The sequence below is a fragment of the Rhinatrema bivittatum genome, chromosome 10, assembly GCF_901001135.1.
Source record: "Rhinatrema bivittatum chromosome 10, aRhiBiv1.1, whole genome shotgun sequence".
Classification (NCBI taxonomy): domain Eukaryota; kingdom Metazoa; phylum Chordata; class Amphibia; order Gymnophiona; family Rhinatrematidae; genus Rhinatrema; species Rhinatrema bivittatum.
Window position 1 is genome coordinate 127,873,728 of NC_042624.1, and position 24,431 is coordinate 127,898,158.

The window sequence follows — 24,431 nt, forward strand, 5'->3', positions numbered from 1 at the left end:
AAGGACAGAACTAGGAGATGCAACAGTAAACAAGAAAGCCCAACAGGGCATGAGACAGGTCTAGCAGCCTCGAAGGCCACAAGGCAAGCCCAGTAGGCCACTGAACAATGCAGGAGAGCCTAGAAGGCTGCAGAGCAAGGCAAGGAGCCAAGGTAGGCTATAGAACAAGGCAGGAAGCAACAGGCCAGAAGGTGAGACAGGAGAGATTAAATAAATAACCATTTATTGTTTGTTAGCTAATTGAATGTTTTTATGTGTTTTATGTTTTGATATTTATGTTTTTATTATGAATATTATTTATATTGTAAATCACTTAGACCTTCTTGTGTTGAGCAATTAATAAATTTAATAAATGAAAATAAATGAAATAAAAAGAGGCCCAGGTAGGCCACAAGGCAAATTATAAGGTCCAGGTATGCTGCAAGGCAAGGTAGCATAACAAGGCAAGGCTGGCCAGGTCAGAGAGCTGAGTGACACAATGAGGAGGCAATGAGGGACTAAAAAGTCTGGGTTAAATAAGGCTAGGGCTGAGAAATCAAGTGATCAGTAAGAAGGTAACTTGCACAGCTGGGAGCAGTGCTCGCTGAGGACCCCTAGTGGAAGGGAGGCTGCACAGCAGGCGAAACCGAAACAACAAATCTATGGTGCAATCTCACCTTGAGTACTTATGCAATTCTGGTTGCCCCATCTCAAGAAAGATAAAGCAAAACTAGAAAAGGCACAGAGTAGGTAACAAAAATGATAAAAGTATTGGAACAGCTCCTGTATGAAGAAAGGATAAATAGGTTAGGACTCTTAAGCTTGGAGAAGAGGTGACAGAGTGTAATGTTTGGCTGCTCGCGTGGAGCCCCAGTCGTCCAGACCCCGGTACACCGCGTTCTCTCCTCCGGCAGAATAGATGCTACCATTCTGTTCCTCTTGATGCTGGCCTCCGTGATGCACATAGGATTAAGAAGGCTCCATTGTGGGAAACCTCTACTAGGTGCTCCCTGATGTAATCATTGCAGCTGAGTATTTAAACCCTGGGCCCTCAGCAGCAGATCCCCTGCAGCCTTGCAGTGTGTGTTGCTGTCTGGATCCTGTCATGCTCCTGATCCTGCCTTGTCTTGTCCAGCCTGTCCTGTACCAGCGTTACTCCTGCCTTTTTTCCTCTTGGTCCCATGTCTGCTTGATACTCTGGTATTGATCTTCGCTGTGAACTTGGACCTCTCTCTTGCCTGCCACTTGCCCCTGACAACTGTTACGGATTCTGATTTTGCCTCGATTGTTGCCTGCCCTGACCCTTGGCCTGAATCTGGTAACTGTCTGACTGCTGCCTGCCCTAACCATAGCCCAACTCTGGACTCTCTCACTCTGACAGCCCCTTGGGACATTCACCTAAGTCCTGCTGGCACCCGGAACCCAAGGGCTCAACCTGCAGGAATAAGTGAAGGTTCAACGCTGTCCCTGCCAGGGCATGTCCGCCAGCCTCAGCTTGGGCCTGGTGGGTTTGTCCGCTAGGTTACATCAACTATGCCACAGCACAAGGGCTCACAACTGTGACAGAGGAGATGTGATAGATATTTATAAAATCAAGAGTGGGGTGGAATGGGTAAGTAAAGAATGGTTATTTATCCTTTCAAATACTAAAACAAGAAGAAACTTCATGAAAGTAATAGCCAGCAGATTTAAGACAAATTTAAGAAATTATTTTGTCAGTCAACACATAAATTACACTATTTACATAACTTTAATAACATACTCTGGCAACAATTAACAGTATAAATGGGTTCATCTGTAGATGCTTTCCTGAGTTTGTGTATTTCTGTCCTTTTGTAAATATGGGTGTCAGAGAGAGTATGTGTGTATGTTTCAGGCTTTTTCTTAAAGTTATGTGGGAATGTTTCAATGAAAGTGTGTATATTGTGCATGTCCCTCTATCTGCGAATATATAGATACCCGGCCACGCGTTGCTGTGGCTCAGTCTGGTTAAATGGAAAAGAAAGAAAAGAGAAAGCGCACGTTTCGAATATGGTTCATTTCACAATGCTTGTGGGTATACAATATTTTTTGTTGTTCATTGTCTGTGCAGATATAGAGATTGTCTGGTTTGCCGACTCTAGAACACGCAACATATAATTGTCCATGTGAGAAGCAATCCGTGTCTAGATGTAAACCGCATAATTCTAGAAATGAAAAAGAATGAAAAAGAAAAAACATAAACTATACTCACTAAATGAACGGTATGGTAAACGGCACAGCTCAATTCCAACGCAATGTCACACGAAATAATTACATCCAAATGAAAATAAATCAAAATCTATGAAAATTCAATTTAACAATGCAATCGGAAACATTGAAATGGAATCGTAAATATGTAGTCCAAGCCGTTAAGCCCGTTAAAACGGGCGAGATTTTTGTCCCCTCTCCTCCTACGTCTTTGCTCTGCTCCGCTCCCCCCCCCAGCACCACGAAGGGGCAGAGGCGGCGGCGGCGGTAGGAGCTTCAGCGGTGGCCGAGGGGGATCTCGCAAGGCGTAATGGTCCTGCCATCCCAACTCCCTCTCTCCTTCCCGATGGCGGAGGGACAGGCTCAGACCCCTTTCACTCTATCCTTACAGGCCCCAACTCCTTTGCTCTCCCATTCCCCTCTACACTGAACCCCTTCCACTCTAACCTATAAGTGGAGAGCTGGAGGGGGGGGGGGGGTAGAGACTCTCTCTCTCATACATACAGCCCCCTACTTAGGCTTTCTCTCTCTCTCTTGCACATACACTCTCCCTCTGTCCCTCACACGCACGCCCAATCTCTCTCACACACATACACAATCCCTCACGTAGTCTCCCTCTCTCTCTGGCACTCACACTCACCTTCAGCGCACATTAACACACTTCTCTCTCACACAGTTAAAACGGGCGGGATTTTTGTCCCCGCCCACCTAAGTCTTTGCTCTGCACTCGCAAGAGCTTGCAAAGTTCCCACGCCAGTTGTGTCTGGGAAAGAGAGGAAAACACTCCGTCCATCCCCCCCCCTTGTAAAGGGCAGGTGGCAGGCACTGCAACAGATTTGGGACACGTTGCCCAGCGTACTTTGCTCTTTCTGGGAGACCTGTGTCTTTAAGAAATCTGATCGGGGGCTTGAGAGGGAGGAGGGAGCAGGGCTCTGGCTTTAACTTTCGTGACGGTGCTTTGCTGGGAGTGGGGGTGGAGCGATGCCCATGTAAACTCTTCCCGTGGCGGCTGAGACCCACGGGCAGGCTGACAGCACTGACTTCCCTCTCCCCGCCCCCCCCCCCCCCAGTTGCGGGCTCTTTACTTGGCTTCTCCATATCTGCGGGTCTCAGGGGGCGGGGGAGGAGGGCTTGCTGTTCTCTGTTCAGCTCTTTGCGCTTTTGGCTGCTGCAGGCTGCAGCTGTTTGTGATCTCTTCACAGCTGCTTTCTACTGCATTTGCTCTGCTCCGGTCGTCCCAACTCCCTCCCCCCCTTGCCCGGCGGTGGACGGACTGGCTCGGCGACTCTTCTACCCTTTCCTCCTCCTGTGTGTAACTGTCCGGCAGTCCCTACTCCCTCCCCCTTCCCCAGCGGGGGAGGAACGGTCTGAGCAGCGACTCGTCTGCCCTTTCCTCCTCCCCTCTGTGACACCCAGCACGTAGCGCAGATCTGAATGGTCCGTACATGCGCAGTAGAGCTGCTCTTTATGCGCATTTGCGGGCCGTGGGTCAGCCCATTTATACTGTAGATAGCGTGTGTTGCTTGTACGTCCAACAGATGACGCTGTTTTTCCAAAAAAGCATGTTTTTACCTGTCACAGGTGTGACATCTATATAATATAGGTATATAAAAACACGCGCGTATTCGAATGCAACATTGTCTCAAAATTTCAAAGCAATCAGTGAAGAACCTTTGGAGATTTAAGATTTTGAACAAACGAACATTTACATTTTTATTTATATAGATTTCTATGAAAAGATGTATTTGTGTTTCTTGCTAATTGCGCATTCTCTGTAAATTGTGTTTATTTCAGCTTGCTGGTTCTGTGTGGCTTTCTGACTCTCTCATTTTATGTTTTATTTTTATATTTTATTTATTTATATTCCGCTTTTTGCACTTTTTTTCAGCACTTCAAAGTGGATTACATTCAGGTACTGTGGTATTTCCCTATCCCCTATGTGTGTTTGGGACTGTAAATTTACACTATACCGGAAATCAATAGAGCAGGAGAATTCAGATTTTACCTGTAATAAATTTTTGCCATTTCTGATCAATGTTATACTTCACACAGTTGTTTCCTGAAGGAAATATTATTGTTTGCTCATCAACGAAACCAATATTATTCAGCACCTTTGCCCGGAGCCCAAAGATGTAGAAAGTCTGAGCCACAATAACAGACATGGTTCATGTACAACCCTGTAATCTGGGGGGAAAAAGAACAAAAAATTTACTATTCTCAATCAGGAACAACATTGTTTTCAACTACAGACAAGTCCCTTTTCATAACAAGGCAAGCTGTAATTATAGACGGACACAAAAAGGATAGTTTTATAACAACCTGCATAATCTTTAAAAATGCATATTATGTCAATTTTCAAAAGAAATTTATGCATAAAAGTTTGCTTTGAAAATTATCCAAAATAATGCACACAAATTCACCCACAGAATGTTATACTTGCTCTTTGCAGGGCATAATTTGTGCTTCTTAGTTTACACACACACTTTGAAAAAAATCAAGTTTATATCAACTTTGCCCAAAATCCCCGCTGCCTGGAGCCCTAACATCCAGGTGATAATGCCGGGCGAACGTATGTAAGGACTTCCATGTCGCTGCCCTACAAATCTCCTCTGGGATATATGGTGGCATTCCGCCCAGTACGCAGCCTGGGACCGCGTAGAATGTGCCTTGAGACCCACTGGTAAAGGCCTACCCTGCAACAGATACACAGAACTGATAGCCTCTTTCAACCAGCGAGCAATAGTAGTCTTGGAGGCCGCATTACCCCCCCGACGAGGTCCGCTCCAAAGCACAAACAGATGGTCTGATACCCGGAAGGTGTTAGTAACCTCTAGGTAATGCAACAGCGTCCGATGGACATTCAACCGGCGCAAATCCTTAGACAAAGGATCCGCCCTATCCAAATCTGCAAACGCAGCAGTTCCACTGTTTGATTGAGATGAAAAGCAGATACCACCTTAGGTAGAAAAGAAGGAACTGTACGAAGCAACACCCCCATCTCCGAGATTCGTAAAAAGGGCTCCCGACAAGACAGAGCTTGGAGCTCGGAAACCCGCCTTTCTGAGACAATGGCCACCAAGAACACCACCTTCAGCATCAAACCTTTTAGGGTAGACTTGCAAAGAGGCTCAAAGGGAGCGCCGCACAATGCCTTCAATACCAAATTCAGATTCCAGGAAGGACAAGGGCTATGTAACGGTGGACGTAAATGCTTAGCACCTCGAAGAAATCGAACCACATCTGGATGCGACGACAAAGACACACCTTGTACCTGACTGCGCAATGACGCCAGGGCCACCACCTGAACCCGTAGGGAACTACACGAGAGCCCCTTTGCCAAACCATCCTGGAGAAAGTGTAAGACCTCAGGCACGGATGCTCGAGTAGGCACCACATCTCGAGCAAGACACCACGTCTCAAATACCTTCCAGACCTGCACGTAAGATAAAGATGTAGAAGCTTTGCGGGACCTTAAAAGGGTGGTTACTACCGCATCCAAATAATCTCTGGACTTCAGCCTTCTCCTCTCAAAAGCCATGCCACTAGACGGAAGCGTTCACCTGTCGAAACAAACAGGTCCTTGATGAAGAAGATCCGGTACATATGGATCACCAGAGGCAGGCAGAGCTCCGGAGTCTCAATGCGTGGATGAGATGATGGTGCAAAGAAGAGGGATTCAGTTTTGTTAGGAACTGGGGAACGTTTTGGGGAAGGGGAGTCTCTTCCGAAGGGATGGGCTCCACCTTAACCAGGGTGGAACCAGACTGCTGGCGCTAACCTTTAAAAAGAATAGAGCAGCTTTTAAACTAGAACAAAGGGGAAAGCTGACAGTCGCTCAGCAGCGCATGGTTCGGAGAGAGGTATCTTCAAAGGATACTAATGATGCATTAGAATTAGGGCATCCCGACAGTGAGGTTCCAATAATAAGAAAAGTAGTCCAAGTGCCTGTACTTAAAACTCACCTGAGCTAAAAAACTAACTTATCCCTATCAATTAAAAAGCAGAATGAAAATACAAACAAAAAAAAACAACTTTGAAATGTTTGTATGCTAATGCCAGAAGTCTAAGAAGTAAGATGGAAGAATTAGAATGTATAGCAATGAATGATGACATAAACTTAATTGGCATCTCAGAGACATGGAGGAAGGAGGATAACCAATGGGACAGTGCTATTCCGGGGTACAAATTATATTGCAATGACAGAGAGGAGCACCCAGGAGGCGGTGTGGAGCTTTATGTCCAGGATGGCATAGAGACCAACAGGATAAACATCCTGCATGAGACTAATGCAAAATTGAATCTTTATGGGTAGAAATCCCTTGTGTGTCGGGGAAAACTATAGTGATAGGGGTATACTACCGTCCACCTGGTCAAGATGGTGAGACGGACAGTGAAATGCTAAGAGAAATTAGGGAAGCTAACCAAATTGGTAGTGCAGTAATAATGGAAGACTTCAATTACCCCAATATTGACTGGGTAAATGTATCATCGGGTCACGCTAGAGAGATAACGTTCCTGGATGGAATAAATGATAGCTTTACGGAGCAATCGGAATCGTTCAGGAACAGACAGAGGGAGCAATTTTAGATCTAATTCTCAGTGGAGCACAGGACTTGGTGAGAGAAGTAACGGTGGTGGGCCGCTTGGCAATAGTGATCATAATATGATCAAATTTGAATTAATGACTGGAAGAGGAATAGTATGCAAATCCACGGCTCTCGTGCTAAACTTCCAAAAGGGAAACTTTGATAAATGAGAAAAATTGTTAGAATAAAACTGAAAGGAGCAGCTACAAAAGTAAAAAATGTGCAAGAGGCGTGGTCATTGTTAAAAAATACCATTCTAGAAGCACAGTCCAGATGTATTCCACACATTAAGAAAGGTGGAAAGAAGGCAAAACGATTACCGGCATGGTTAAAAGGGGAGGTGAAAGAAGCTATTTTAGCCAAAAGATCTTCATTCAAAATTGGAAGAAGGATCCAACAGAAAAAAATAGGATAATGCATAAACTTTGGCAAGTTAAATGTAAGACATTGATAAGACAGGCTAAGAGAGAATTTGAAGAGAAGTTGGCTGTAGAGGCAAAAACTCACAGTAAAAACTTTTTTAAATATATCCGAAGCAGAAAGCCTGTGAGGGAGTCAGTTGGACCGTTAGATGATCGAGGGGTTATAGGGGCACTTAAGAAGATAAGGCCATCGTGGAAAGATTAAATGATTTCTTTGCTTCGGTGTTTACTGAAGAGGATGTTGGGGAGGTACCCATAATGGAGAAGGTTTTCATGGGTAATGATTCAGATGGACTGAATCAAATCACGGTGAACCTAGAAGATGTGGTAGGCCTGATTGACAAACTGAAGAGTAGTAAATCACCCGGACCGGATGGTATACACCCCAGAGTTCTGAAGGAACTAAAAAATGAAATTTCAGACCTATTAGTAAAAATTTGTAACCTATCATTAAAATCATCCATTGTACCTGAAGACTGGAGGATAGCAAATGTAACCCCAATATTTAAAAAGGGCTCCAGGGGCGATCCGGGAAACTACAGACCGTAAGCCTGACTTCAGTGCCAGGAAAATAGTGGAAAGTGTTCTAAACAGCAAAATCACAGAACATATAGAAAGACAAGGTTTAATGGAACAAAGTCAGCATGGCTTTATCTAAGGCAAGTCTTGCCTCACAAATCTTCACCTTTTTGAAGGAGTTAATAAACATGTGGATAAAGGTGAACCGGTAGATGTAGTGTACTTGGATTTTCCGAAGGCATTTGACAAAGTTCCTCATGAGAGGCTTCTAGGAAAAGTAAAAAGTCATGGGATAGGTGGCGATATCCTTTCATGGATTGCAAACTGGCTAAAAGACAGGAAACAGAGAGTAGGATTAAATGGACAATTTTCTCAGTGGAAGGGAGTGGGCAGTGGAGTGCCTCAGGGATCTGTATTGGGACCCTTACTTTTCAATATATTTATAAATGGTCTGGAAAGAAATACGACGAGTGAGATAATCAAATTTGCAGATGATACAAAATTATTCAGAGTAGTTAAATCACAAGTAGATTGTGATAAATTGCAGGAAGACCTTGTGAGACTGGAAAATTGGGCATGGGGTAACCTGCACAGAGCAGCAGTTACTACCCTTAACAGAAACATGGAGGTAACCTGCAAGGAGCGGCAGTTACTACCCTTAACAGAAACATGGGGGTAACCTGCACGGTGCAGCAATTACTGCCCTTAACAGAAACATGGAGGTAACCTGCACAGAGCAGCAGTTACTTGCCCTTAACAGAAACATGGGGGTAACCTGCACAGTGCAGCAATTACTGCCCTTAACAGAAACATGGGGGTAACCTGCAAGGAGCAGCAGTTACTACCCTTAACAGAAACATGGGGGTAACCTGCACGGTGCAGCAATTACTGCCCTTAACAGAAACATGGAGGTAACCTGCACAGAGCAGCAGTTACTGCCCTTAACAGAAACATGGGGGTAACCTGCACGGTGCAGCAATTACTGCCCTTAACAGAAACATGGGGGTAACCTGCACGGAGCGGCAGTTACTGCCCTTAACAGAAACATGGGGGTAACCTGCACGGAGTGGCAGTTACTGCCCTTAATAGAAACATGGGGGTAACCTGCACGGAGTGGCAGTTACTGCCCTTAACAGAAATATGAGGGTAACCTGCACGGAGCGGCAGTTACTACCCTTAACAGAAACATGGGGTAACCTGCACGGAGTGGCAGTTACTGCCCTTAATAGAAACATGGGGGTAACCTGCACGGAGTGGCAGTTACTGCCCTTAACAGAAATATGAGGGTAACCTGCACGGAGCGGCAGTTACTACCCTTAACAGAAACATGGGGGTAACCTGCACAGAGGGGCAGTTACTGCCCTTAACAGACACATGGAGGTAACCTGCAAGAAGCGGCAGTTACTTCCCTTAACAGAAACATGGGGGTAACCTGCACAGAGCGGCAGTTACTACCCTTAATAGAAACATGGGGGTAACCTGCACGGAGCGGCAGTTACTACCCTTAATAGAAACATGGGGGTAACTTGCACGGAGCGGCAGTTACTGCCCTTAACAGAAACATGGGGGTAACCTGCACGGAGCGGCAGTTACTACCCTTAATAGAAACATGGGGGTAACCTGCACGGAGCGGCAATTACTACCCTTAATAGAAACATGGGGGTAACCTGCACGGAGCGGCAATTACTACCCTTAATAGAAACATGGGGGTAACCTGCACGGAGCGGCAGTTACTACCCTTAATAGAAACATGGGGGTAACCTGCACGGAGCGGCAGTTACTACCCTTAATAGAAACATGGGGGTAACCTGCACGGAGCGGCAGTTACTACCCTTAATAGAAACATGGGGGGAACCTGCACGGAGCGGCAGTTACTACCCTTAATAGAAACATGGGGGGAACCTGCACGGAGCGGCAGTTACTACCCTTAATAGAAACATGGGGGAACCTGCACGGAGCGGCAGTTACTACCCTTAATAGAAACATGGGGGGGAACCTGCACGGAGCGGCAGTTACTACCCTTAATAGAAACATGGGGATAACCTGCACGGAGCGGCAGTTACTGCCCTTAATAGAAACATGGGGGGTAACCTGCACGGAGCGGCAGTTACTACCCTTAATAGAAACATGGGGGGTAACCTGCACGGAGCGGCAGTTACTACCCTTAATAGAAACATGGGGGGAACCTGCAAAGAGGGGCAGTTATTAACAAAAACTATTTATTGGGCAGACTGGATGGACCTTGCTGGCATTTATTGTGTGATTATGTTACCAAGAATTATACCTCTTGTCTCTCCTCTCCTCCAGGTATACAATGGAATACTGGAGAAACAGAAATGTATTTCTTCCTGCCATGTGCAAACAAAAGAGATCAGAGAGGCACATTCCCAAAGCTGAGAGAGAAAATCCAAGCCTTGCCACAAAAGAATGAGCTCTCTGTATAATCCTGCAGGAAACAGGAGAAATAGCGGCTACAGCAGCAAAATATGTGGGATCCTGCCAACAGGTCAGAAAAGGGACAATAGGGACCAGTAGCAAAACCTCTAGCTTTATTTGATTTATTATCATTTTGTAATTTTCTTTTTCTACTACCTTTTTATTGTAATCGTTCGGCACATTACATATAAAATTGTCATGCCAATACAGTTATCTGAATCATAGGAAGACCCTCGGTTGCAGGAGCGGAGGAGGGGGGCTCTGTGTGCTGGGAGTAGAGCGCACTCATTTATCCCAAAGTTTAGGGACAGGAACGAGGACGCCCTCACCCTCCACATCCCATCCCCGCCGCACACTCACCTCTTACACGCTCCGAGTCCCGGCAATGTGTTCCACGTCTCCATGGAAACGCCAGCGGAAGTGTTGCTGTCTCCATGGACACAAATCGACGGAAGTGCTGCCCCGTCCAAAGGAACACAACACCGGAAATGTCGCTCCTCCATAGACACCCGCCGGAAATGTCACCATCTCCATGGACACATCGTCGTATCCATAGAAATACACCTCCGGAAGTGTCGCCCACTGCAAAAAAGAAAAAAAAAAACAACCCTCCCACGAACACAGGCGGAAGTGACGATGTTTCCATGGAAACATGCCTCCGCTAGTGTTCTAAGTTGTGTGCCGCTGTTTCTGAAGGACCGGGAAGTGCTTTTAATTCTTTATGTACTTCCGGGAGAAGCGGAAGTGTGTAGTGAGGTCAGTAGTTGGAGCACGCGTAGGTAAGTGAGTTTTCTTATCCTTTTTAATGAGAAACGAAATCCGACTTGATTCTGTATTGCAAATAAAATTAACACAGCGGACTTTCCCCCCTTACAACTGATATACGCAGGTCAAGCCTCTTCCTCCTCATTAATACTGGGGCAGAGCAAACCCCTTCCTCTTTGCCAGCTCTGGGACTGGAAGGCACAGAGCCAACTCTTTCGCCGCATCCTTCTCCCCCAACACTTCTACTGAGAGAGACAAAGCAGTCCCCTCGCCTTTCCACCCCCCTGGCACCGAGAGAGCAGCCCTCCCCCAAATACTGGGTTAGAAACCTCAGACCCTCCTCTTTAGGCCCCAGAGACACAAAACTTTCCACTGCACCACCACCTTCCTCGCCTTTCCCCTGCAACTGGGACTGAGAGATATAGAATAGATCCCTTCCCCCTTCTCGACAGTGGGACCAAGCGATATAGCTGGGGTGGCCAACTTTTCCATGGACCATAACTGGACACCCCACTAGACATCATGCTTTTAGGGCGAGAAGAGATTACATAGAAACATAGAAATGACGGCAAAGAAGACCAAACGGCCCATCCAGTCTGCCCAGCAAGCTTTCGCACTGTTTTTTTTCTCTCACATACTTATCTGTTTCTGTTGGCTCTTAGTAACCTTTTTTTTTAATTCTATTTCCCTTCCACCCCTGCCATTAATGTAGAGAGCAGTGTTGGAACTGCATCTAAGTGAAATAGCTTAATTTAGTTAGGGGTATTAACCACCGCAATAAGCAAGCTGCACCCATTCTTATCTGTTTATTCAGACTGTAATTCAGTCCTTGTTGATTGTTGCCTGAATATAGATCCACCTTTCTTCATTCCCCCTGCCGTTGAAGCAGAGAGCCATGCTGGCTATGCATTGAAAGTGAAGTATCAGTCCTGCTCCCCTGCTGTTGAAGCAGAGAGCCATGCTGGCTATGCATTGAAAGTGAAGTATCAGTCCTGCTCCCCTGCTGTTGAAGCAGAGAGCCATGCTGGCTATGCATTGAAAGTGAAGTATCAGACTTGCTCCCCTGCCGTTGAAGCAGAGGGCTATGCTGGATATGCGTGAATTGTCTGGGATTAAAATTTGTTCTCCTATCTACTAATAGTTCCTAGTTTTACATGGAATAGCCACACTGCAAGAATTTAAACAGGGAAAGGAGCTTTGATGTACCTCTGCTTGTGTTATTAGGTTTCAAAGATTAGAAGAGATTGCTTTCAAATGGCAGAATATGAGGAGGAGCAGTTGTCTGCCACCGAGTCAGAGCTTGAGTTTTGTGAGATGACAGATAAGGAGGTAAGTACGGCAATGCCTTACCTGCAGAGCCACACTTGGAGATGCTGACGCTTTATTTAGTTGCACCTTCTTGTTCTTAGTTTCAGCTTGGATCTTTCTCTTCCTCTTGATGCTGCAGAGATCCCACCTGACCACAACTCTCTTATTGCCTAACTGTGATGCTTGGCCCATGCAGTAACACTGTATACCACGGTGAGGTAGTGTGTCGTTACACACATACTCCTCACCTTATAAAATAAATTGCTAAGCTTATAGACATTCACATCCAAAGTGGGATACAGCAATATGGAAAACATGCTGTAGTGGAGAAGGTGAACCTTATATGTGATCTGGCAGGGAATAGGTTAAAACTTGCCAGAGTTGGGCTGCAACAGGTCCTGCTGTTGGAGATCATGTGTTGTGACATACTCGTTCTCGCACATACAGTGGTGCACACAGACATCTTAAACATTCCCTTGCACTCACATCAATACTGGGGTACCCTTACACACACCTATGACAGAGTATACAATACCCACAGGGTATAGTAATAGCCTCGACAAACTGTACTCTTTTCCACAATAGGGTGCAGTGACACCTTTGCAGAGCCTAACATTGTGGAGGTAGTCCTTGGTTCCTTAGTTCCTTTCAGAGCCGCAGTACAGGTGCTTTTGTACAAGATAGCCTCCATTACAGTGATAGGAGTTATACTACCGTCCACCTGGCCAAAATGATGAGAGGGACGATGACATGCTAAGAGAAGTTAGGGAGGCTAACCAAATTGGTAGTGCAATATAATGGGAGATTTCAATTACCCCAATATTGACTGGGTAAATGTATCATCGGGACATGCTAGAGAGATAAAGTTCCTGGATGGAATAAATGACAGTTTTATGGAGCAATTGGATCAGGAGCTGAGAGAGAGAGAAGAATTTTAGTTCTAATTCTCAGTGACATGCAGTATTTGGTGAGAGAGGTAATGGTGGTGGGGCCACTTGGCAATAGTGATCATAACATGATAAAATTTGAATTAATGACTGGAAGGGGGACAGCAAGTAAATCCATGGTTCTAGCACTAAACTTTCAAAAGGGAAACAATAAAATGAGAAAAATAAAAAAAAAATGAAAGGTGCAGCTACAAAGGTTAAGAGTGTGCAACAAGCATGGCTATTGTTAAAAAATACATCTTAGAAGCACAGTCCAGATGTTTTCTACGCTTTAAGAAAGGTGGAAGGAAGATCAAATGATTGCCAGCATAGCGAAAAAACGAGGTGAATGAGGCTATTTTAGCCAAAAGATCTTCATTCAAAAAGTGGAAGAAGGATCTATCAGAAGAAAATAAGATAAATTGTAAGACATTGGTAAGATAGGCTAAGAAAGAATTTGAAAAGAAGTTGGCCACAGAGGCAAAAACTTTTAAAATATATCCGGAGCAGAAATCCTGTGAGGGAGTCGATTGGACTGTTAGATTATCGAGACTTAAAGAAGCACTGAGGAAGATAAGGCCATCGCATAAAATTTAAACAAATTCTTTGCTTTGGTATTTACTGATTAGGATGTTGGGGAGATTCCCATTCTGGAGATGGTTTTCAGGTGTGATGATTCAGATGAACTGAACTAAATCACAGTGAACCTGGAAGATGTGGTAGGCCAGACTGACAAACTGAAGAGTAGAAAATCACCTGGACCGGATGGTATATACCCAGGTTTCTGTAAGAACTAAAAAAATGAAATTTCAGACCTATTTCATTTAATTTGTAACCTATTATTAAAATCATCCATTGTACCTGAAGACTGGAAGGTGGCCAAAGTAACACTGATATTTAAAAAGGTCTCCAGGTGTGATCCGGGAAACTACAGACCGGTGAGCCTGACTTCAGTGCCAGGATTGATTTGAGAGAGATCATTTTGAATTTTTCTTTCCGAATGTATTTGTTGAGGAAACGTAGGTCCAGAATTGGACGTAGACCTCCGGATTTCTTAGGAATGAGGAAGTATTTTGAATAAAATCCCTTCAGATGGTGGGAGGGGTTTACTTCCTGTATACAGTGTTGTTGAAGTAAGTGACTGACCTCCTGAAGGAGTGTCTCCCGATGAATACTCTGAGATCTGTTGGGACTCATGCGGAAGAAGAGGTGGGGATGTAAAATATATCCGTCTTTTTTATGTTTAGGACCCAGGAATCCATTGTGATATTGCTCCATTGAGTGAAGAAGTGGGAAAGTCGGCCTTCTACTGTCTGGGCGTGTAGTGGTGGCGGCATTATTTCTAAAAACTCTGATTTTTAGGGGTTTGAGGATCTGTAGTCTGGCGTGGTTGACGAGGTGCGCGTGGGCGTTGACGAGAAGCTGGTTGTTGGAAAGGCTGTTGGCGGTTTGGTTGGTATGGTTGAGGCCTATAGGTAATATAAGGCCGATACTGACGTCTCTGGAAAGGTCTTTTGAACGAACCGAATTGATGTTGAGGAGTCATGTTGAGTTAAAGAAAGTACAGCTACTTTCTGCTCCTTTAACTTCACCACAGTTTCGGAAAGTTTATCTCCGAACAAGTTATCGGGTCGACAAGGCAGATTAGTCAGCTTATCATGAACGTCTTCACGTATGGCACTCGCACGTAACCATGCCAGTCTCCTGGCAGCTATAGCATTGGCTGTTGTTTTTGCAGAGGTTTCAAACCCCTCGTAAATGGAGCATACCAGATGCCGAAGTCCCTCTTCCATATCATGGAATTCAGATGGAAGTGTATTATCTGCTGAGCTTTGTTGTTGTTCTCGGTCAGGCAGACATCTGAGTTTGCCATCTAGGCAGCTAAACTTTTTCTCCAATCAGTCCTCAAGACAAAGAATTTTTAAGTTTCAAATTATTTATTGTACAGGTAAATTCTACTTAAAATTGTTGCATCTCAAACATAAGCCCCAAGGCAAAGATCTTTAGTAACTGGAGACAGGGTAGCAGGAAGGAGAAGGAGGTCTCTTGTGTTGCAGGAGTTAGTTATGGTAGAGGTAGGGAGCTTGAGGGATATGAGGCTGATTTAGTCTTCAGAGGCTCCACCACCCTGCTATGTTTACTGTAATCCATCTGTCGTGCAGCCCCTTATATTTTAATGCATCTAACTCGCACCGTCATCCGCCATTATAGCTGTCCCACGCTGGATTCCATTCCCCCGGGCTCTCAAATCCACTATAACGGCTCAGTCAGTGTCCTATTTTATCCATGAAAGCCTGGGCTGTGTCTGGCGACTCAAATTGGTGAACTTTCTCTGCGTGCCAGATTTTTAATCGGGCTGGGAACATCAAAGAAAATTTTATGCTCTGATTGTGCAGTGTAGAACAGATTGGCGTAAATCCCTTGCGCAGCTCTGATACAGCAGCAGAGTAGTCCTGGAACACTCTTATTTTGTTCCCCTTTGTACATTTGTATCTTTGTGTTGCCGGAGGTCGTCAGCCAATCCAGATAAGGGCGACTCCAGAGTGACACTAGGAGTTGAAAACCTTCATCTGCATTTACCACTCTTGCCTGCTGAGAAAGTCGGCCCGTACATTGTCCTTCCCAGCAATGTGGGAGGCGGATATGTCCTGGAGATGTTGTTCTGCCCACACCATGAGTGCATCTACCTCCACCAACACCTATTGGTTTCTGGTTCCACCTTGATGATTGATGTAGGCCACCATTGTGGTATTGTCGATTAACTGCATTCGCTTCTAACTTATTGATGTGCCATTGTCACTCCTTGGCACACAGCGACTTTGCGCCGCCAACTCTTGACAGTGAGCCTCCCAACACAGAACCAGTCTGATGTCTTAAGGAAATCCCCTTCCTGAGATGATCTGCTTGTAACCACCATTGCAACTGGATGCTCACCTCTAATGGCAAGTGGAATCTCACCATGTACTCCTGAGACCGCGGATTCCACTGGGAGAGTAACGTGCAGTGAAGAGGGCCGCATATGCACCCTTGCCCAGGAGACAACGTTCAACTTGGCTGCCATCAACCCCAGGACTTACAGATAAGACCACACTGTCAGGCAAATAGTCCTTCTCAGGGTCTGAACTTTGTAATTAACTTCTGAATTTGAATCTGTAGCAGAAACACTTTGTTCTGCTCCATATTGAATCACATGCTGAGATACTGTAGCATCGGAGATATCTGTAAGCTGCTCTTGGCAAAGTTCACCACCCAGCCTAGTTCGTGAAACAAGAGATTACCTTGTGAGAAGCCAAACAACTCTCTTCTGCACTTTTGACTAGATGCAGATTGACTAGAATGCACAGAGACGCCGCTACCACCACCACTACCTTGGAGAAGGTCCTGGGTGCAGTAGCCAGCCCAAAGGGCAGAGTCTGAAATTGATAACGATGTCTCAGAACAAGAAAGCACGGGAAACAATAATCCCGGCCAATAGGAATATGTAGATATGTCTCCCTCAGACTGAGCGATGTGAAAAATTCCCCTGTTTGTACTGCCATTATTACGGAATGTAGAGTTTCCATTCAGAAATGAGTCACACGCAAATTTCAATTGAATCCTTTGAGATCCAGGATGGGACGAAAAGACCCCTCTTTCTTGGGAATGACAAAATAAATGGAATAGCAATCTGGGAACAGGAATTACGACCTTCAAATCCAACAGCCACTTTAATGTAGTCTCCACTGTCACTCTCTTCTGTAGAGAGTTGCATGGAGAGACCATAAAAGCATCTGGAGGAATTTGGTGAAATTCCAGAGCATATCTGTCCCTCACCACTTCCAGGACCCACTGGTCCATTGTATTCAGGACCCACCTTTGATAAAAGAGATAGATGTCCGCCTATCTCCTTCGAATCAATGAAGGTGTAGGAGCTCCAAACCTGGAGCCTGCATTCTTTCGAGACTTTCTAGGCCAAAAGGACTGAGATCTTCTGAAGGGAAAAAACCTTTGAATGGCTGCTCCTCTGTAAGAACCAATCCGATGGGAATCCCCGGAGTGGCCCTTCACCTCAACAGGAGTGATGCTCCTTCTTATCCTCCAGTAAGGAAGCTTAGATTCCTTCCAGCTATTCACCATTTTCTCCAACTTGTTGCTGAATAAAAGAAAACCCTTAAAGGGTAATCTTGTGAGACTGGATTTGGAAATAGTGTTGGTCAACCAATTTCACAGTCACAATTGGTGTCTGGCTGCTGTCACAGAAGCCACCCCTCTAGCAGCCATCTGCATCAAGTTACAGCCCTCATTAGCTAAGAATGCGGCCCCCGTTCCATCACCGATCCACCATTGGACCCTGCTCCTTGTGTCTCCTGAGAGAGCTGCAAACCAGCCCGAGCCACCAGGCAGCAGCAAGAAGCAATTTGCAAATTCATTGCCATGGCCTCTAGGGAGGAGGAATAGCCTAGTGGGTTAGAGCAGGGGGCTACAAACCAGGAGACCAGGGTTCCAGTCCCGCTGTCATGCCTTGTGACCTTGGGCAAGTCACTTTACCCTCCATTGCCTCAGGTACAAAACTTAGATTGTAAGCTCTCTGGGGATAGGGAAATACCTGCAGTGCCTGAATGTAAACCGGTGTGATATCTCAGATCGAATGTTGGTATATAAAAATAAATAAAAAGGCCTGCTTAAGGATAGCCTCAATCCTCCTAGCCTGAGCAAATTTTAGAGCTGCCCCTCTTTCCAATGGAATGGTGGTTCTCTTAGTAACAGTGCAAACTAAGGCATCCACCTTCGGGAATCGCAACTGATCCCTTGCCTTCGGATCCAAGGGGTACAAACTCGCTAAAGCATGCCCACTTTAAAACTTGCCTCCTGGGCACTCCCTTCAAGGCCAATCAATTCTTGAATTGGATCCAGGAGGGAAAAGAAACAGAGCGCTCTGCGTAAGGTGACTAATATGGGAACTTTCTTTTGCAAGCCCATAGCGTCGCCCCCATCCACATCGAGGGTCTTCAGGGTCTGAGTCAACAGACTCAGCAATTCATCTTTGTGAAAAAACTGAAGCAGAGTCTGATGCAGTTCTAAATCAGGTGAAATTTCTTCCTCTTCCAAAGGGGAGAAACACAAGTCCCTATTGGAGTCATCCAACATATCATGATCCACATCCCCCTGGACATCACGTAAAGTGCTCCTGCTGGGTAAAAAGGTTATTTTACAAAATTGGCTGAATGAAGAACCTCCTACCCTTACTCAATGGCAGAATTTAGTGCATGTCATGTGCATTTTTAAAAACTACGTTGAACAAGTGGATATTTCGAAAAAGGCCAAGACCTTTCTCTGGATATGGAATCCTTATATTCAGTCGTCGCTGCCCCACAAAGCTCGGAGTGTGCTTCTGAATGACATTTCTGAGACACACTCTGAACCTTCTCGAGGGCTATAACTTTCACAGCCTTGTGGGAGGGGGGGGGGCTTTTATACTGGGGTGTTTTTTGGGGAATATTCTTGCAGTATTGGGGCACTGGTCAGAGTCCACCAGTGTTCCCGAGTTGTATTCCGTTCCTATTGCTATTATGTTCATGTTTATGAAATTCAATAAAAAGATTTAACCATAAGAATCACCACCCAGGAAAAAGATCTGGGCATCCTAGTGGACACATTTTTTAAATCAGCTCAGCATGCAGTGGCGGTCAAAAAGCGAACATATTTTTAGGAATGGAATGAAAAATAAAAAAGCAAATGTCAAAATGCATCTATATCTCTCCATTGTGAGGCTGCACCTGGAGTATTGTGTGCAGTTCTGGTCGCCGTATCTCAAAAAAGGTGAAAGAAGGCTGACCACAATGATAAGGGGATGAAAAGGCTAAAGGGGTTAGGGCTGTTCAGCTTGGGAAATAAATAGTTCTGGAGGAATATGATAGAGGTCTATAAATCATGAGTGGAATAGAACAGGTAAATGTTAATAAAATACAAAGTCTAAGGGGTATTCCCTGACTTTAGTATGTAGCGTATTCAAAACAATTAGTAGAAAATCCTTTTTCACTTAGGGCCAGATTTTCGAACCTATGCGCGGGTGTAGATTTGTGCGTGCAACCCAGTGCGCACAAATCTACGCCTGATTTTATAACATGCGCGCGCAACCGCGCATGTTATAAAATCCAGGGTCAGCGCGCAAGGGGGTGCAGACCCCCTAGGGGAGCCCTGATGGCTTTCCCCGTTCCCTCCGAGGCCGCTCCGATTTGGAGTGGCCTTGGAGGGAACTTTCCTTTCACAACCCCCCCCCCCCCCCACCTTTATTTAAGTTGCGCCTGCCTCTGGGCAGCTGTAGGTTGCGTGCACCGGCCGAGTGGGTCTTCGGAGGCCTCTGGCCAAGCCCCGGGACATAAGTGCATCTCGGGGCTTGCGCGCGTTGCCGAGCCTATGCAAAATAGGCTCGGCATACGCAGGAGAGATTTTAAAGGGTTACGCGCGTAACCCTTTTAAAATCCGCCCCTATGTGCACAATTAAGCCTCTGGAATTCATTGGCCCGAGGACGTAGTTAAGGCAGTTAATGTCCCAGTGGTTTAGAAAAGGTTTGGTCAAGTTCCTGGAGGAGAAGCTCATAACTATTATTAAACATGTAGACTTAAGAACAGCCACTGCTTATCACTGTGCATTGGTAGCATGGGATCTATTTATGGTTTGGGATCTTGCCAGATATTTGAGACCTGGATTGGCCACTGTTAGAAACAGGGTATTGGGCTTGATGGACCCTCGGTTCTGACCCATTATGGCAATTCTTATGTTCTTATGAGGATGCTGGGGTTAGAAGGATCTTTGACCTAAGCCAGTTTGGCAGCTTAGCTTAACTTCTAAATCTGAGGAATGGTCTAAATCTGAGGAATGTGAGAATCTCTCATTGGATAAGGATTTAGGAGCTTAGAGATTTACTTTGAAATTTTGAATCTCCTATGTTTTATTTTTTCCTATACAGCTTCAAGATGCTTTTTTCCAAAGGAAAATTAAAGCCAGGCCTGAATATCATAATGGAAGGAAAAAAGGCACTGTAAACAGTGTGGTAAGCTGCAGTGGGAGGGAAAAAGTTTTATATTGTTCAGCAGACATGTATAATACAGAGTAAATGGGAGCTGTTTGTCCTCTTAGTGTTAGTGTATTATTTATTGTATGTATATATTTCAGCATAGGTAACATAGAAATAATAGCAGAAAAGACCAAACAGTCCATCCAGTCTGCCCCCAGCAAGCTTAAGGTAGTATTGCAGTGCTAAACAAGTCACTCCCAGACCATCATTCAGGGTCCCTTGTTGGTTGCTGTTTAAGTCCCAAATCCCCATCAGCTCTTGCCATTGAAGCAGAGAATAATGTTGGGAGTTGCATCAAAAGTTTCAGGGTAGTACAACAACATCAGCAAGTTACCCATCCTGCTAATTTGTTTTCCCAGACCGTAACATTCAATATCCTTGTTGGTTGTTGTCTGAATCTAATTCCCCTTTCCCTCTTTTCTTCCTGCCATTGAAGTAGAAAGCAATGATGGAGTTGCATCAAACAGTATGAAGGCTTTTTGTTAAGGGTAGTAAATGCCATACCAGCAAGTTACCCCCATGCACTCTTTTCTTCATTTCCATCCTTCTAGCCTTGAGGATCCACAGTGTTTATCCCATGCCCCTTTGATTCTTTCACTGTCATTGTCTTCACCACCTCTTCCGGAAGGGCGTTCCAGGCATCCACCACCCTCTCTGTGAGAATATTTCTTGATGTTGGTTCTGAGTTGTCCTCTATGAAGAAATATTTCCTGACTTTGGTTCGGAGTCATCTTCCCTGGAGTTTCATGACGTGACCCCTAGTCCCTGTACGTACCTGGATCAGTCCAGACAGTGGGTTATGTCCCCAATCCAGCAGATGGAGTCAGTACAAGCTTTGAGGGGCCGTAACCATATATACTACTACCCCCCCTCTGCAGGAGTTCAGTATCTTCTGACTCCAGCAGATGCGAGTAGGGGAATCAGGCTTTCCCCTCCTTTTCCTTTTTTCTTCACTTTCTTGCTTGATTATGGGTTGTTGTTGTCTTTTTCTGTGGATCAAGTTTGTTATCAAGTTTGTAGTAAGTTTAAAAAAAAAAAAAAAAAAAAAAAAAAAAGGCAGAGTTCTTTCAACTTCTGGGAGTGGCTATCTTCCTTGTCTCTTCTCTGCGGCCTTGCTGTTTATTTCTCGTTGCAGCCAGGGGTAAGTTTTGTTTTCCTTTGTAGTTTTTTCCTTCACAGCTCAGCCCCCGGTGCCCGCGAAAGCCGGTGGAGCCGGCCTCTTCGCTCTTTACTCCCTCACCCGCGGCCATTTTACAGCTCCTCATGGGCTGCTGAGCCATTTAGGGGAAGATGTCTGGGGTGGGGGTCGTGTGGCCGGGAAGGCCCCCCCCGCGGCACCCTCCTCTATTTTCAGACAGCGGACAGTGCAGGCCGACCGGGCCCCCCCGCAGTGGCACTTTTGTGCGCGTGGCCCCCCCCGTGGCTTTTTCTTTTCTCCTACAAGCGATTCCGATGCCGCGGCCGTCCCGCTGTGCGGCCTGCGGAGACCCAGGGTCCCGGATTTCCCGGGAGGGCATCTGTGCACGATGCCTTCCCGGGGGGGGAAGGTACCTCACAGTCCCTGACTGATTTCCTTTTGCCCGGGCGGCGCGGGCCGCCACTCCGCCATTTTTGGCGGGAACGGCGGCCATTTTACATTCTGAGTGCCCTGAGGCGCAGGCCACGAGGGGGAACGGATCCCTGGAGGACTCTACCAGCGGGGGGTGTTCCCCGATTTTGGTGCAGGAACCAAGCACCCAGAGCCAGGGAGCAGGAACCACGCCGCCCCCGAAGCGCACCCGAGCAAGCCGGGGTTCTCTCCGGAGTTTATCCTGCTCATGCATACCGCTTATCTGCAGGGGCTGGAAGCACCTGTGGGACCCCCCCCTCCTAAGATCCCTCGGATGTCGCCCTCAACGCCGGCCCCCCCTGACCCTCCGGGAGTGGGGGCCTCCCGCCTTCCTACCGGGTCTGATCCACGCCCGCGGCAGTGGGGGCAGTGCCAGACCCAGCGGGACATGGACTTGACCTCCCGGACGGGGGACAAGGGGACGGCACGCAGGAGGGGGATGATCCGCGTACCCTACGCCTCTTCCAGAGGGAAGAGCTGGACGACCTCATCCCGCAGATCATCCAAGAATTAGATTTGGGACCCGCCACCAGACCCGCCTGCCCCAGTAGCTCCCGCTGTCGTCACTTCTTCAAGGAAGGGAGATCCTGTCCTGGCGGCACTCCGGCCGAGGGCTCGGGCTTTTCCCATTCATGACTCGTTTTTACAACTTCTCACCAGGGAATGGGAAACCCCGGAGGCCTCCCTGAAGAGCAGCCGGGCTATGGAAAAAGCTGTACCCCGCTCCCCGAAGATTTTCTGGACCTCATCAAGGTCCCGAAGGTGGATTCCGCAGTGTCGGCGGTCACGAAGAGGACGACTATCCCAGTGACGGGAGGTGCGGCGTTGCAGACACACAGGATCGTAAGTTGGAAGTTTTCCTTAAGCGGGTTTTTGAGGTCTCCGCTCTGGGTATGCGGGCGGTGATGTGCAGTTCGCTTGCCCCAGCGGGCTAGTCTCCTTTGGGTGCAACAACTCCTCACGTCTCAGAACCTGCCGTCCGATGAGGCTGCCCAGGCAGATCGGCTAGAAGCCGCAGTGGCGTATGGGGCGGACGCCTCGTACGACCTTTTTCGGGTCCTCGCAAGATCCATGGTTTCGGTAGTGGCAGCACGACGAACTACTGTGGCTATGCAATTGGGCGGCTGATACGTCCTCTAAGTCGAGTCTGGGCTCTCTTCCCTTCAGGGGCAAGTTTCCCTTCGGGGAGGATTTGGACCAGATCATCAAGTCCCTGGGGGAGAACGCTGTTCATCGGCTGCCGGAGGATAGGTTTCGACCATCCAGAGCATTTTCTTCTTCTCGGACCAGAGCCAGAGCGCAACGGCGCTACAGGGGATACAGACAGGCGGGCTCCCGGTCATCCGCCCCCAGGTCTCGCCCTGGTCGCGCTCCTTTCGTGGGCGTCGGCCCGCACGCACTACTCCCGGAACCGGGAACCCCTATACCAAGTCTTCACAATGATGCCAGTCTCGCCCACTTCCCCTGTCCCCAGGATTGGGGACCGACTAACGTATTTCTACGCGGAGTGGGCACGGATCACCTCGGACCAGTGGGTCCTGGATACCATAAAAACACGGCTACGCATTGGAATTTGTCCGCCCCCCGCAGGGAAGGTTCATCTTTTCCCCCTGTGGGCTCGGACCTCAAGAGAGGAGCGGTGCAGCTGACTCTGGACAGACTCCGGGAGATAGGCGCTATTGCGCCCGTGCCCTTCGGAGAGGTGGGCTCGGGCCACTATTCCATCTATTTCGTCGTACCAAAGAAGGACGGTTCCTCCGGCCTATCCTAGACCTCAAGGAAGTCAACAAATCCCTTCGAGTCGTTCGGTTCCGCATGGAAACGCTCCGGTCAGTTATTGTGGCGGTGCATCGGGGGGAGTTCCTCGCCTCCCTGGACTTAACGGAGGCCCACCTGCACATTCCCATCCGCCCGGACCACCACCGTTTCCTTCGTTTCAAAATTCTGGACCAGCATTTTCAGTTCACGGCTCTCCCGTTCGGATTGGCGACGGCGCCGCGCACCTTCACCAAGATCATGGTAGTCGTGGCGGCAGCTCTCCGGAAGGAGGGCATCCTGGTGCATCCTTATCTGGACGATTGGCTCCTCCGGGCGAAGTCATTCGATCATGGACGCTCAGCGGTGACTCGAGTAGTACGGTTTCTACATTCCCTGGGATGGGTAGTGAACTTCTCCAAGAGCTCCCTCATGCCCTCGCAATGCTTGGGTTTTTTTGGGGGCGACCTTCGACACCCTACTGGGCAAAGTTTTTCTGCGCCAGGACAAAGCTCAATCCTTGCGGGATCACACACGACGGTTCTCTGCGTTACCAGAGCCCACCTCCTGGGACTACCTGCAACTCCTGGGAGTGATGGGGTCCACCATCGACCTTGTACCTTGGGCTTTCGCGCACCTCAGGACCTTACAGTGGGCGCTCCTCTCCCGTTGGAAACCAGTATCGCAGGACTACCAGATGATTCTCCCGCTCCCGCAGAATGCCAGGGACAGTCTGGGCTGGTGGTTGGATCCGCCGAACCTGGCCCGTGGCGTGTCCCTCGATCTGCCAAATTGGGTGGTGGTGACCACCGATGCCAGTCTAGCAGGCTGGGGTGCAG

General features: G+C 47.1%; 1 protein-coding gene and 1 long non-coding RNA gene across 3 annotated transcripts in view; one reads left to right on the plus strand and one right to left on the minus strand.

The window, feature by feature from the left end:
* Positions 1 to 2,105: 2,105 nt before the first annotated feature.
* Positions 2,106 to 10,768, minus strand: LOC115100025. Its single transcript, XR_003858948.1, has 3 exons — positions 10,532 to 10,768; positions 4,214 to 4,392; positions 2,106 to 2,165 (listed from the first exon to the last, which is right to left on the minus strand). It is a non-coding gene; the product is annotated as an uncharacterized LOC115100025 (long non-coding RNA).
* Positions 10,769 to 10,792: 24 nt separating this feature from the next.
* The window catches only part of LOC115100023 (probable rRNA-processing protein EBP2), a 47,428-nt gene continuing 33,789 nt past the window's right edge, over positions 10,793 to 24,431 (plus strand). The window contains exons 1-3 of one of the 2 annotated variants that reach the window (XM_029618156.1): positions 10,793 to 10,927; positions 12,161 to 12,265; positions 20,121 to 20,204. In XM_029618156.1, coding sequence (XP_029474016.1) covers positions 10,808 to 10,927; positions 12,161 to 12,265; positions 20,121 to 20,204 — 309 coding nt within the window. In that variant the 5' untranslated portion in view covers positions 10,793 to 10,807. Of the gene's footprint in view, positions 10,951 to 12,160; positions 12,266 to 20,120; positions 20,205 to 24,431 lie in introns of both variants that reach the window. The other variant, XM_029618157.1, reaches the window with a different exon arrangement.